This window comes from Felis catus, chromosome B1, assembly GCF_018350175.1.
Source record: "Felis catus isolate Fca126 chromosome B1, F.catus_Fca126_mat1.0, whole genome shotgun sequence".
NCBI classification, from domain to species: domain Eukaryota; kingdom Metazoa; phylum Chordata; class Mammalia; order Carnivora; family Felidae; genus Felis; species Felis catus.
Genome location: NC_058371.1, coordinates 14,362,227 through 14,377,069, shown reverse-complemented (window position 1 = coordinate 14,377,069; position 14,843 = coordinate 14,362,227). Strand labels below are relative to the sequence as shown.

The 14,843-nt window shown below is 40.9% G+C and overlaps 1 protein-coding gene across 4 annotated transcripts in view; it reads right to left on the bottom strand.

Moving 5' to 3' along the window:
* Positions 1 to 14,843, bottom strand: part of WWC2 (WW and C2 domain containing 2) — a 210,298-nt gene that overhangs the window by 71,309 nt on the left and 124,146 nt on the right. For all 4 annotated transcript variants that reach the window (XM_045055201.1, XM_023252316.2, XM_023252317.2 and 1 more), the window contains one exon: positions 4,513 to 4,592. In XM_045055201.1, coding sequence (XP_044911136.1) covers positions 4,513 to 4,592 — 80 coding nt within the window. The remainder of the gene's footprint in view (positions 1 to 4,512; positions 4,593 to 14,843) is intronic.

Below are 14,843 nucleotides of genomic sequence, written 5' to 3'. Positions count from 1 at the left end.
TCAAATACGTGAAAAGTGCTCCTTCTGTTTTACGGCCGTTATGAGTCGAGGTAAAACTGCTTGCCTTGTGGACGAGTTCAAATCTAGGAACCAGGCAGAAGAGCAGAGGTGCTAACGTTGAATAAAGAGTTCTTCCACCAGCTCATCCGTCACCCCTGCAGATCTGCTCACCAAATGTCCTTACAGTTTGCATGGTCACCCTATGTCAGGGGGTTTCAAGTAACCTAATTCTTTGTGCATGAAGGGCCCAACCAAATTACCTAATTCTTAAAAAAAAAAAAAAAAAAGTGGCAGGGGCGGCCTGGGTGGCTCAGTCGGTTAAGCGTCTGACTTCGGCTCAGGTCATGACCTCGCGGTCCGTGAGTTCGAGCCCCGTGTCGGGCGCTGTGCTGCTGACTCGGAGCCTGGAGTCTGTTTCAGATTCTGTGTCTCCCTCTCTCTCTCTGCCCCTCCCCTGTTCATGCTCTGTCTCTCTCTGTCTCAAAAATAAGTAAACGTTAAAAAAAAAAATGGTTTAACAGGACCCTCACTATCACTCTCCAGCCACTGATGCTGCCCGGGATTCATTTTGAATACAATTCAGGGTTCACTTGAAGAACATACGGCTATGCTTCTGCCCCACTGGCCAAGAGCTCTCACTCTTGGACATAATTCTTTGTCTTGTCCACAGAGAAATGGCATCCGTGAAGCCACAGAAAACTGGCTCTGCGCTCGTTCGGTTTAAAACATGTAATGATGGACATTTATGTCAGTGTGAAGGGACTGATCTGAAAAAACAAAACAAAAACCAAACAACCACCCACCAATGATGCCATCTTACTCTTCCAAGTTGACTCGAGCAAGTGCAGTTTGTAGATAACCTACTTCCCCAAGTACCGTTTTAGTAAGTATTTGATTGCCGAACACTCTTAACCTAAGATCAAATAAATTTCATCATCAGGTTGTTCGATAATACAGTACAACCAACGGCATCACTGAATTAAGCAGCCGCGTGCGCACGCACACAGTGTTTAGGGTGGGAAGGGACCCTAGAGATCTATTAGTCACACTTCCTCCAAGTAGGAAAAGTAAGACCAGGAAGTTTACCCGACGTTAGCCTTGAGATTGCATAAACACTTAGCTAGTCGGGGCATAATCCTCAAAAGGACAGACTCGGGCTTAGGGCTCTCCTATTACACTTGGAATATTCGATAAAAATCACTGGGGGTACTTTGAATATTGGCGAATTCCATTTCTCTGGGAAAGGATTCATCAGGGAAATTGTTGGCTCCCTTAAGTACTGTATCTACCAACTGAGTAGTTGAGGCAAAAAAACTTATTTTAATTAAAAAAAAAAAACCCACAAAGCCCTGAGATTTCATGAAGTAGCTACTAACACAGGACTCTTAAACTGTGTCAAAAGGAATTTCTAAAGCCCAAGTGATTGCTTTCTATTTGTGAAAAACCTTCAGAATCTAACCGCAAAACAGGTCTTGAAGTCACAAATCAACTTTAACATCTGAAAACAAAAAAAGTAGGTGAGCCGTTCTCAGAAATTAACTTTAACACTTAAAAATAAAGGCAGGACTACTTCAAGCCTGCTCATTTACATTTCAGAGAGCTTCAGAACTAGACAAAAATCTCCTGGCCGCCCACTGCTCGCTCAGTTGGGTGCTAAACACGACGAGGACAGGCCATCTCAACTCAGCGCCCACCGCGGAGCTCCTTCTGGGCTTTCTCTCCCTTCTTCCTCCCCCTTTGAACACCTCCGTTCTCCTCTAACTGTTCCTCTTCCTCTTTTTCTCCTCAACTCTGCGTCTCCCACCTCTTCTCTCTTTTTCGACCCTAACCGACCATAAAATAAAACCAAACAAAAATCAAACAAAATATGGGCGTTATTTGCTGATCTTTAAGACAAACTACTGTGTTTTTTGTTCTTGATTTGAGAAATGCCATTTTATATTCTTCCCTAAAAAAAATAAAAAACAAATGTTTTCCTTTTGTTTTTTTTCTGTGCACCGTTTTTAATTTCCCCTATGTCTTCGTCTCTCCCGAAAGATAAGAGAGTCCCATTTGCACACCTTCCCTGGCAAATATGTACCCCCTGAGCCAAATTTTCACAGAATAGGTATATACTTTTGGCTTGCTCAGTGCTTCATCCATCCCTTCTCATTATCCACATTTGAGTGGATGCTGCAGGTGGCAAAGTAGAAATGTCCATCTACACATAAGCTCTGCTATTGCCGAGGCCAAAGTCAACTTTGGGACCACAGACTGAAATGAATAATGTAGAGAATAAAGCTACATTCATTCATCCAGCATAAACTACTGTACCCAGTAAAATGAAAGCCTGAGTTTAAATTATATTATAGCCCCAGATTTGGCAAAAATATTCCACTCTATCGTGAATAAATGAGAGGTGGTAAAGCATGCAGTAGGATTCTATTTCCATCTTTTCCTGAAACATATTTTCTGTCAAAACTCCAAGTAAAAGTTCCTTTATAGTATCAGGAATGTGGTTTCTTGGAAAGTATGGTCTCTGGGTTCAATCAATTTTTGTCCAATGTTCTAGTAGTATGGTAGTTAACATCTGAATGAAAACAGCTTTATTTTGTCTATAGTTAGGATCAACAAGAGAGGTCTCTGATGTTAGATATCGTATCTTTCTGCCTTTGGTTCAAGGGCTTAGAATCATTGCAAGAGAATGCCTGGATTTCTACAACAGATGTCTATTGTTTTCTGGTGGAATGTTATTGACAGATTCTTAAACATGCCTCAGATTCCTATAAAAATTGCTTGCAAGCAAACTGCTTTAAAACAATACAGCATTGTTATATCAATATAACAAAAACAGCAAAGTTTGGCTAACCTTTAATCCCGGGTGGTGACATGAGTTAGAATTTCACGTGCCTTAAGAATGTTTACCGTATAGCTAAACGGTTTGTGGCACTCTTCAAAGTTTGTGTCCTCTCTCCACTGGCACCACAAAGCCCTCCTTTATGTTGATACGCAATTTACTAAATATCACATCTGTGGCATTCTAGATCTGCTCAGTTTTGAAGGGGGGGGGGGCTCTGCAGTCTGCTGAGGTTCTTAGAACACAGCTATACTTGAGAACCACCTGGGGATCTCATAAAATATACCTAGATGGAGACCAAAAATAGTTTTTTTTTTTTAAACAGATTATTCTGATACGCAGTCAGGTTTGAAAACCACTAGGACAGGAGCATCTGGAAGAATAAAATGGTTATGATGACATGAGTGAGTGGCCAGGAAGAAGACTGAGCCATAAAACCAGTCTCTGAAGCCAAAGTCACGGGACTGGTGGTCAAGAGTCATGACTGGCGTCCTGACGTATAACTCATCGTGCAAACACACAGAACACCCAGCTTGTGGTTTGTCTGGCCAACAAATATACAGGATCTTTCAAAGGGTAATGCCATCTGCCTTGGGTGGCTACAGAGGGGAGGGCGGGGGAGGAACAAGCAGGCAATCAGGGACTCTCTCTGTAAACCCTGCTCCGCAGTTGGCAGAGGGCCCTGTACACAGAGGAGGGAAGTAAAAAACAGTTAAATGCCTTTTGAGGGATCATGCCTTTAATCCTCTCTGCAGTCATGTGGCTGTGAAAACCATCAGCTTCTTGCCTCGCACCAGAGACCCTGTGGTAGGATCGGGAGGGCTGGAAAGTTCGGTGTGCCTGCCAGGCTTTAGCTGGGCCGCACCTCGTCAGCAGGGAGAACAGTGGCTTCTGGGGGCCGGGAATGGGGCGGGAGATCCCAGGTTCTGCTGCCCTCTGTCAGCCATATTTTCCTTAACTTGGCCCAGCCTATCAGACTTGACTACAGAACTGGAAAGGACAGAAGGGACACAGGAAATGAGGAACTCACTCAAGCTCCTCACGGACAACCTGACTTGCTCCCTGAGATCAACCCCGGGCTCAGGGCAGCAGAGGCTCACCTCGTGCAGCCGCAGGAGCCCAATGTGGGGGCACTTCCTGTGCCTCGTCCCTTGGTTCCATACCTCAAATTCAGAGCAGGTGCCCGGGCCACAAAGTTAACATTCCCACTGGTTTCTTTGGATCTCTGATGACAGATAAAACTTCAGACCTCTTCAACGTGTACAGATTTCCCCCCACGTTTTTTTGTTGGTTGATTGGTTTTCTTTGGTTTCTGGTGCAGAGCTCTGAGCTTTTTACTTCATGTTTCTTGGAGAAATCTCTTATGTAATCTGTACTTTTCTTTTTTTTTTTTTTAATGTTTATTTATTTTTGAGATAGAGAGAGACTGAGTGCAAGCGAGGGAGGGGCAGAGAGCGAGGGAGACACAGAATCCGAAGCAGGCTCCGGGCTCCAAGCTGTCAGCACAGAGCCCGACGCGGGGCTCGGACTCACAAACCGTGAGATCATGACCTGAGCCGCAGTCGGACGCCCAACCGACCGAGCCACCCAGGCGCCCCAATGTACTTCTATTTTCTTTGTATTAGTTAGGGGGCTTTCAATTATTCTAAAGTGAATTTCAGTATTTTTATACTCACTGTTGCAATGTCTCAAAGCCTTGTTCTTTATAGAGCAATTCCTGCTTCATCTGTGAGAGTTCTCTCTTCAGCTTTTTAACCTTTTGCGAGACATCAATGTAAATATGAATGTTTGTAAGTAAGTAGCAACGCCGTTTCAAAAGACTGTCTATTAGCAAGCTATTAAACACAGAAACACAGCCATTAGTTTAACATTCAGGCTACCGGTTTTCCCTGGACAGAAGTTCTATGGAAGGTAGGTTAATGATGTTTAAATTATCAATGATGTGCATTATTACTAACATTTACCCTCACCGTCTTATTTAGCAACATCGCCTACGAGCTGGCGTCCATGATGGCCTCCATTTTGTTGTGATCGATAACCAGGAAGGGGAGAGTCAGAACTTGAAACCCCGGCTTCTCTACCCCCAAAAGTGTGTACTCCTCCTTCTCTGCTCTTCTCTCTGCTCCGGGACCACTGGCCATCGCTCCATTTCTCAAACACAACAGGCAGTACCTGCCTCGGCAATCAATAGCTCTTTCCACATGTACTTCTGCCCTCCGGCTGGCAGGCTTGACTCTTGTCACTCAGGCCTCAGCTCCCAGGTCGCCTTTTCACTCAAATAGGACTTCTCTAACCATCCCACCCATGCCATCACTCTGTTCTATTTAGTTCATAGTATAGTATTTCGCAAGCACTCACATTTTCTGTGTTCTTGCTTACTGTCTGTCCCCCAGGGGACATATATCGCACCAGCTAGATCCCAAACTTCTAGAAAAGTACCAGGCACCATGAGAAATAAAACGACAACGACAAAAAATGTGTGATCGATAAACATTTGCCATCAAACTGATACAAGATATATATTTTTTTCCCCCGTGGTCCCATATATTCTTGGGAATGACAATGCTAAGATGTGATAGGTCAAAAAAAGAGCAGAAGCCTGGTTTCATCACAAACTAAAGGTCTTCACGGGGCTGTCAGAAATTTATTTCCGTATTATAGCCTTAAGTTTTAAGCACATTCGGTTACACAGTATTTCCACGCGCTTTTGAACTATTATTTCCTCTTCGGTCTATCCGTTCCACAAATATTTACTGACTTTGCACCATGTCAGGTACTGGGCCTGAAGTGTGACTGAAGCAGACGAGACCTTCGCCTTCATGGGTCCTACAGAACAACAGGGGAGCCAGATGTTGGGCAAACAATCATCTAACGACCTAAGTCTTACCAATTACCACGGGGACATAAAGGAAGGGTTCAGGATACTTCAGGATAAAAAAGAACAACGGGACCTGATTTAGTGAGGAGCTGGGTGGAGCCTGTGTGTGGAAAGGCCGGTTAAGCAGAGCGGGTCGGCGGGGCTTCGTTTGGTAAAGGGGGTCCTCAAAAGGTAGGGCTCACGGACAAACCCTGAACTGTGGGAGGAGGGTACTTGGCAAATTTGGGATTTAAAGGACGTTACCATTTGCTGAATTACGGAAGTGTTGGGACTGGAAATGAAAGCCTTATGGTAGAGTCGTGAAGCTATGGGGAAGATTTCTAAACCTTAAGAACAATGAGAGCTGAGGAGGAATTTTAAAGCATGATCTGCTTTATGATTTTTAAGAAACCGCCGTGATGACTCAAGTGATTGGACCAGCGGGGCCAAAGGGGGCCGTTCTACCTGCACCACGGGCTGGCCTTTGAGCAGTGAATAGAGAGTAGAGCCCAGAGGAAGAATATGTTGGGAGGCAGACTCAACAGGACTTGGTGATGGACTCGTGTGCAGGGTGAAAGAGAAGAGGTGCCCAAGATCACTGCCAGGAGTTTTAATGGCCAGGTGGGTGCACGAAGGTGCCTTCCTGGAGGGTGGGACCAGATCCTGGGGTAGCACCGAGGGTGTTTTTTAAGACGTTTAATTTTCCGATACCCATGAAACTTCAAAGGCGATTAGAATATGGAGGCTGGATGTTCAGAAGTGTCTGGACCAGAGATATAAAATTGAAAGTCACTGACACAAAGATGATACTTTAAATGCATGAGAATTAATGAGATCCCCTAGAGAGAGTGCGTATTGAAAAGAGAAGAGTTCAGGAACACGCCTCAGGCACCTCCATCACTCAGAAGTCTACTCGAGGAAGGAACAAAACACACTGTGAAGTCGTGGCAAGAGAAGTTGGAGGGAAAAGAGGGCATCTCGGAAAAGGAGAGAAAAAAAGTCAAGGAGGAGACGAGGCACTATGCAGAATAAAATGACAAGGACAAGAGTTGTGTAAGTCTCCTGTTTGTACACCTAAGGCACAGGGCTTTGGGCATGATGGATATTCAGTAATTCATCTGTTGATAAATTACCTGTGGAGCTTATCTGAATGGCTAACAGTCTGTGTCCTAAGGCATTTCTATTTTATTAGGGAAAAGAAAAAAAAACAAATAATGATGTTGCAAGGCCCAATTTAGAACTACAAAGAAAGGTGCAAACAATGCTACCAGAATCCAAAGAACAGGAGTACTTGTGGCTGTCCTCAGAAGCAGGGGACTTTGGAGCTGGATTTTTGAAAGTGCTTGAATATTCATGACCAGCAAGGAGCTCATTCACAGCAGATCCTCAAGACTTTCCAGTTGATTCGATTATTATCATGTCAAAAAAGCCATCAGCAATCAATAGCTCTTTCCACATGAACTTCTGCTTCTGACAGCACTCTAAAGAGCTGTTTACCAAAGACTGTAACATTTTTATTTTAAAACAACAACCACCACAGTTAATCCCAAAATCAAGAGCAACTCAAATAGCCTGGCCGAGGCCTGACTTTACCTTTGAAGACACCGTTGATAAAAACAATGGTGATGTGGAACCCACTTAAAACAACCAAATTAAAACAATGAGCATATCTCATGGACATAAAATAGCATTCCACTTAAAATCATTTGGACTGCGATGACCCACTCGACCCACTCGTTTTAATTTCTTTCAAAACTTTTCATTCAAGGGGCGCCTGGGTGGCGCAGTCGGTTAAGCGTCTGACTTCAGCCAGGTCGCGATCTCGCGGTCCGTGAGTTCGAGCCCCGCATCAGGCTCTGGGCTGATGGCTCAGAGCCTGGAGCCTGTTTCCGATTCTGTGTCTCCCTCTCTCTGCTCCTCCCCCATTCATGCTCTGTCTCTCTCTCTCTCCCAAAAATAAATAAACGTTGAAAAAAAAATTAAAAAAACAAAACAAAACACTTTTCATTCAAAATCTAAAGTTAACTTTTGACCTTTCAGACTCTCCTTCTCTGAGAACCTTTGGACACCCTTAGCTACTAGAGGATCACAGTGTCTACTCTTTCACTCTCCAGCTCGCCCTCAAGGTAGGACATGGAATGTAAACGCCAACGTCCTTCAATCACAGCTAAAGGACTAAGCTAAAGGACTAAAGGACTAAAGGGCTAAAGGACTAAAGCTAAAGGACTTGGAAATTTAGCACAATGTAGGGAAGCAATGACAAGAGCTGCAATTCAGGGGGACTTTATGTATTCCAGGCATTGTGCTAAATACAAATGCCGATTTTAAATCCTCGTAACTACTCTATAGGTAGTTTTAATTCTTATTTTATAGGTGAGGACTCTCAAACCAAAAAAAGAATAAGTAAGTAATGTGCGGAAGGTTACACTGCTACCAAAGAGTGGAGAACGATCCGGAACCCAGGAGATGGATTTTTAAACGAACTGTAATTATACAAGCGTTAGCTATTAATGGCACGGTAATACATTTTGCTAATACAAAAGACATTTTGGAAAATGACCCAAATAAAACCTATGGCCCTTACTTTACCTTAGAAACTTCATTATTCTTATATCCCACCCAAACTGAACACATGAACAGTCCACAAGCCTTAGGGCCTATGTTTTTTTCTCTTACACACTCAACGTTCTGCCATAGCCGACCATCTAATTTCGTAGACTTGCTTCTAAGGAATCAAATCTCACAACACAGAGTATCAAATTGGAGGCAAAAGACCCACGGCTTTTACACATTTCCTGCTTTCGACACTGACTACACTAAAGCAACTGACATTTTAAATGGATTTCAAAGTTATTTCTGAAAACCAGGAAGATACTGTGATTAAACGTGATGAGTGTGACTGGAAATCACAGTTTCTTATCGTTTCTTACAATCCTGGTATAATAAGTTTTATTTTAAAAGAAGGAGAAAGAAGATGACACTGAAAGAAAAGTAAATTCCGGGAATCTGTGAACCCTGGAAGGATCACAAGACAGGCAGGTTTCATACATCTGCCCTAAAAGTGAACCTTGCACCATTAAAACTATAATGAGCAAAATGGCATTTTACTAATGACTACCTTCCCTTTTCACCACTTTCTCTACTGTCTTGCCGAGAGCTCCTTTAGCAAACCAACAAAGGGCAACTGTCAACTTGCTCCTTCCAGAAATCTTTCTCTTCACAATTGCTTGCACCTCACTAAGTATCCTTCACCACCCGGCCTCATCTCAAGTCACCTTTAAAGAAAATGAGAAATCAGCTCCAGATAGATAAAGGATCAATAATAAACAATTTTTTGACTTTACTGAAGGATAGAGGAAAACAGGGGTGCCTGGGTGGCTCTGTCAGGTGAGTGTCCAACTTGATTTTGGCTTAGGTCATGATCCCAGGGTTGTGGGATTAAGCCCTGAGTCGGGCTCTGTGCTGAGCATGGAGCCTGTTTAAGATTCTCTCTCTCTCTCTCTCTCTCTCTCTCTCTCTCTCTCTCTCTCTCTCTCCATATGTGTGTGTATACATATATATATGTATATATATATGATATATATATGTTAAAAAAAAAAAAGAATAGAGAAAACAATCCCAGATGCTGTTGGAGCCATTTGTGATAACTAATACAAGGATTCCATCATCAGAAACAAGAAGACTGAATACAATATATGTGTATGTATATGTGTGTGTGTGTATACATATAAGTCAAACTTTAACAGCAATAAAAAGAAAATGAAACAAAAGCCAGTGGAAAAAACCGTACGATATATTTATGAAACATATTATCCCGAGATACACATATTAGATAAAAATACAAAAGGTCAATGCTAGATCCCTATAAGTAATTAAAATAAGCCAGTAAATTGCCATATGGCCCAGCAATTCCACTCACAGGTATTTACCCAAGGAAAATGAAAACATATGTTCACGCAAACACTTGTGTAGTAGTGTTCATACTATTCATAATAGCCAGAAAGTGGAAACAACCCAAATAAACACCAATTAATGAATGAATAGATGAAACTGGTATATCTGTACAATGGAACATTATTCAGCAATAAAAAGGAATTAAGTACTAATATATGCTACAACATGGATGAACGTTGAAAACACTATGCTAAGTGTAAGAACCCAGTCACAAAGACCATATAGTATATGATTCCATTTATGTGAAATGTTCAGAATGGATAAATCTGGAGACAGAAAATAAATTAGTTGTTGTTTGGGCTTGTGGGTGGAGAAGAAAGGTCTGGGGAATGGGTAGGAACTGCTAATAAGCACAGGGTTCCTTTTGGGGAAACCAAAATGTTCTAAAATTAGATTGTGGCTAAAGGTATACAATTATGAGTATATTGAAACCCAGTTGAAACTCTGTTATGTGTATACATCTTTAGGGTTATGTGCACACATATTTACGTCCTTTGATGAACGGATTTATTAGTATAAAATCCTTGGTAATACTACCCTGTTCTAAAGTTGACTTTGATGTTAATATGGCAACTGCAACTTTCTATTTCCATTTTCATGGTAGATATTTTTCATTCCTTTCATTTTTAACTTATCTGGGCCCTCATATTTAAAATAGCTCTTTTGCAGCCATCATAAAGTTGGGTCTTATTTTAACCATTCTGATCATTTCTGCCTTTTAGTTGGAGAGTGTACACCATTTATATTTAGTGTGATTATTGACACAGTTGGGTTTAAATCTACTATATTTGTTTTCTACTTGTCACATACATTCTTTTATCCTTTCTACCTCTATTCCTTCCTTGTTTTGGAGTAACTAACTTTTTTATGATTCCATTTTATTTCCACTATTAGTAATAACTCTAAAATCTCTATATTTTCTCAGTGGTTATTCTAGGGCAGAGATCAGCAAATGACAGCTTGTGGGTCAAACACACCCTGTGGCCTAATTTTTTATGGCTCATGACTTAACCATGGTTTTCATGTTTTTAATAATTTCCCCCAAAACTGAAAAGAAAACCTAGGGCAGAGACTGTATGTGGCCTTCTCTATCAGTTTTCTGTTGCTGCAGAACAAATTACCACAAAATTGGCTGCTTAAAATTACACTCATTTAATAGCTCGAGCAAGGTCTAGCTTGTGAGTTCTCTGTTCAAAGTATCACAAAACTGAAATCAAGGTGTCAACCAGGCTGAGTTCTCACATATGGAAGCTCTAGGGAAAAATTCAGTCCTAATTACATTCTTGCTATTGGCTGAGTTTAATTCCCATGGCTCCATAAAGGACTGAGAGTAAGTTTCCTCACTGGCTATCAGCAAACGTCACTTTCAGGTCCTTTCCCTGTGGGTTCCTCCATCCTGGATACAGAAATGGTGCATTAAATGCCTGTTGTATTTTGAACATCTGACTTCCTTCTCTATAACCAGCTACAGAAATGCTCTGTTTTTTAAATTTTATCATTTTACTTTATTTCATCATGATATGTGTACTCTTTAATCCCTATCCCCTATTTCCTCCATCTGCCTGCCCCGCCCCCCCCCCCCATCTCCTCTCTGGTAACCGCGTTTGTTCTCTACAGTTAAGAGTCTGTTTCTCTCTCTCTCTGTCTCTGTCTCCCTTTAGAAATGCTCTGTTTTTAAAGGGCTCATGTCATTCTTTCCAGCCCACCAGGATGATCTTCCCGTTTTTAAGTTAAATATGCCATATAACATAACTTAATCATGAAAGTAAGATCCACCATATTATATTCAGCTTGGAGATTACGTAGAGTATATACTATTACCAGGGAAGGTGGGAAAACAGGAAATCAAAGAGGACACCTTATAATTTTGCTTAACATTTCTCAAAATCTGATTTTTAACTATTTGGATATTTATAAAAAAAAGTTTTGGCCACTCCTGCCTTAGCATATAAAATATACAGACTACCTGCAAATAGTATTATATTTCTTACGTGCCTTGTGACAATATCAGTTTCTTTTCCCCCAACCTTTGCGATATCCTGTATTTTGCTTCTAAATATTTCATAAACCCCATCACATATTTTTATTATGTTTGTTTAAATAAGCAAATATAGGGGCGCCTGGGTGGCGCAGTCGGTTAAGCGTCCGACTTCAGCCAGGTCACGATCTCGCGGTCCGTGGGTTCGAGCCCCGCGTCAGGCTATGGGCTGATGGCTCAGAGCCTGGAGCCTGTTTCCGATTCTGTGTCTCCCTCTCTCTCTGCCCCTCCCCGTTCATGCTCTGTCTCTCTCTGTCTCAAAAATAAATAAACGTTGAAAAAAAAATAAATAAATAAGCAAATATATTTAAAAAGACTTTAAATTACTAAAAAGTCTTCTAGTCACACACTTATTTACTATTGCCTACATTTTTCATTACTTTATAGAGATCCAAATTTCCATATGGTATTGTTCTCTCCCTACTTGAAGAAATTCCCTTTAGCATTTAGTATATTACAGTTCTAAAGGAAATCAATTCTCACAGAATTTGTGTCTGAAGAGATTCTTTACCTTACCTTCTCTTAAAAAAATTTTGTGGTAAAATATACATATGATAAAATTCACCTTTTAACCATTTTTATTTGTATTTATTTTTATTTTTTAATGTTTTTAATATTGAGAGAGAGAGAGAGAGAGAGAGCACTAGCAGGGGAGGAGCAGAGAGAGAGGGAGACACAGAATCTGAAGCAGGATCCAGGCTCTGAGCTGTCAGCACAGAGCCCAACACAGGACTCAAACCCATGTACTGCAAGATCATGACCTGAGCCGAAGTCCGACACTTACCTGACTGAGCCACCCACGCGCCCCAACCTTTTAACCATGTTTAAGTGTACAATGTAGTGGCATTAAGGGCAACCATCATCACCAGTCATCTCCAGAATATCTTCATCATCCCAAACTGAAACTCTGTACCCATTAAACACTAACTTGCCATTCTTCCCTCCCCCAGTCCCTGCTAACAACTATTCTTTCTTTAAATTTGCCTATTCTAGGCACCTCACATAAGGGGAATGATTACAGTATTGTTTTGTCTGGTTTATTTCATTAGGCATCATATTTTCAGAATTAATTCATGTTATAATATGTATCAGAATTTCATTTCTTTTTAAGGCTGAATAACACGCACACACAAACATACACACACACCGTATTTTGTTTAGCCATTCATCTGCTGATGGATACACAAGCTGTGTAGTGGCTAATTTTATGTGTCAACATGGGAATGTTTTTGAGTGACATTAACATTTAAATTAATGAACTGAGTATGCAGCTTTACCTCTATAATGTGGGTGGGCCTCATCCAATCAGCTGAAGACTTGATTAGAACAAAAAGATGAGCTTCCCCAAGTAAGAGGGAATTCTCCAAGAGACTGCCTTCAGACTTCATGTGTACCACTGGCTCTCTTAGGTCTCCACCTGTAAGCTTTGCATAGGAACCACATCTTTGGCCAGTCTACACTGCAGATTTGGATTTGCCAGTCTCCACAATCATGTGAACCAATTCTTATAATAAATCTCTTTCACACACACACACACACACACACACACACACACACACACACACTTAGTTTTGTTTCTCTGGAAAACTCTAATACAGGTTGTTTCTACCTTTCAGCTATTGTGAATAATGTCATTATGGCCACTGGTGTACAAGAATCTGCTTGGGGACTCCTAGAAGCAGAACTGCTATTTCACATGGCAATTCTGTTTCTGAGCAACTGGTATACTGTTTTCCACAGTGGCTGGATCATTTTCCATCCCCACCAGCCATGCACAAGCATTCCAATTTCTCCGCATCCTCAGCAATACTGGTTTATTTTCCACTTTAGAAACAAAAACCAAAACCTCCCAATGGTGTGAGGTGATATCTCCATGTGGCTTTGATCTGCATTTCCCTAATGAATAGCAGTGTTGATCATCTCTTCATATGCTTATGGAACATTTGCGTCTCTTCTTGGGACACGTGTCTCTTAAGTCCCGGGCCCATTTTTGAAGTGGGTTGTTTGTTTTTGCCTTCAGTTTTGAAAGATATTTTCATTAAGTGTAGCAATCGAGGTTGACATTTTTTCTTTTAGTATTAAGATATCACTCTACTGTCTTGTAGCTTGCATAGCTTCTGATGAGAAGTCTGTTCTGATCATCTTTGTTCCACTGTACGTAATGTGTTTAATGTTCCACTGTATGTAACGTGTTTAATTTCTATGGTTGCTTTTACGATTTTTTTTTCCTTATCACTGATTTTCAGCAATTTAATTATAATATACCTTGGTGTGATCTCTGTTTTTATTCTGCTTTGGAGTACCTACGGATTTATAGTTTTAATTTCTTTAAGTATTTTTTGTGATTTCTTCCTCCTGGCTCTTTAGTGGGGGCTCTAACATATACATTAGGCCATGTGAGATTGTGTCAGAGGAAACTAATGCGCTGTTAAAGTTTTCTCAGGCTTTTTTCATCTGTGTAATTCATTTTGGATAGTTAACTAGTCAAGTGTCTTCAAATTCACTGATCTTACTTAGCATATAGGTTCTTCTCAACTGGTGTCATTTTTCATTTCTGAGATTGTATTTTTAATCTACAAAACTTCTATTTTGATCTTTTTTTATATTTTTATTTCTATAAAACTTCTATTTTGAGCTTTTTTATATTTTTATTTCTCTCCTATTTTCCTCTACATTGTTGAACAATTTGTATAATATATTTTAACATGTTTGCTTGCTAATTAAATAACAGCTGTCACTTCTTGTTTTTCTTACAAGTCATATTTTCTTGCTTCTTTGGCTGGCAATCTTTAACGGCTTCATTGGTGTATAACCGGCATATAATAAAGTGTGTTTAAACAATACACTTTGATAAGTGCTGACCTGTATATACCCACAAAACCACCAACATAATCAGGATAAAGAATATATCCATCATCCGCCTGAAAGCTTCCTCATGCCCCTTCGGGGGCCCTTCCTTCTGCCTCTCCTCACTACTCTCATTTCCCAACGTGCATGGACATTTTCGACTAGATGTTGGCCACTGTGAATTTGACACCATTGGTGCTGGATGCTGATGTATTCTTTTAAAGAGTGCTGGGCTTTAGTCTAGCACAGAGCTAAACTGTTTTAAATAAACGTGATCTGTTCAAGGCTCGCTTGTGGCTTCTGTTAGGGCA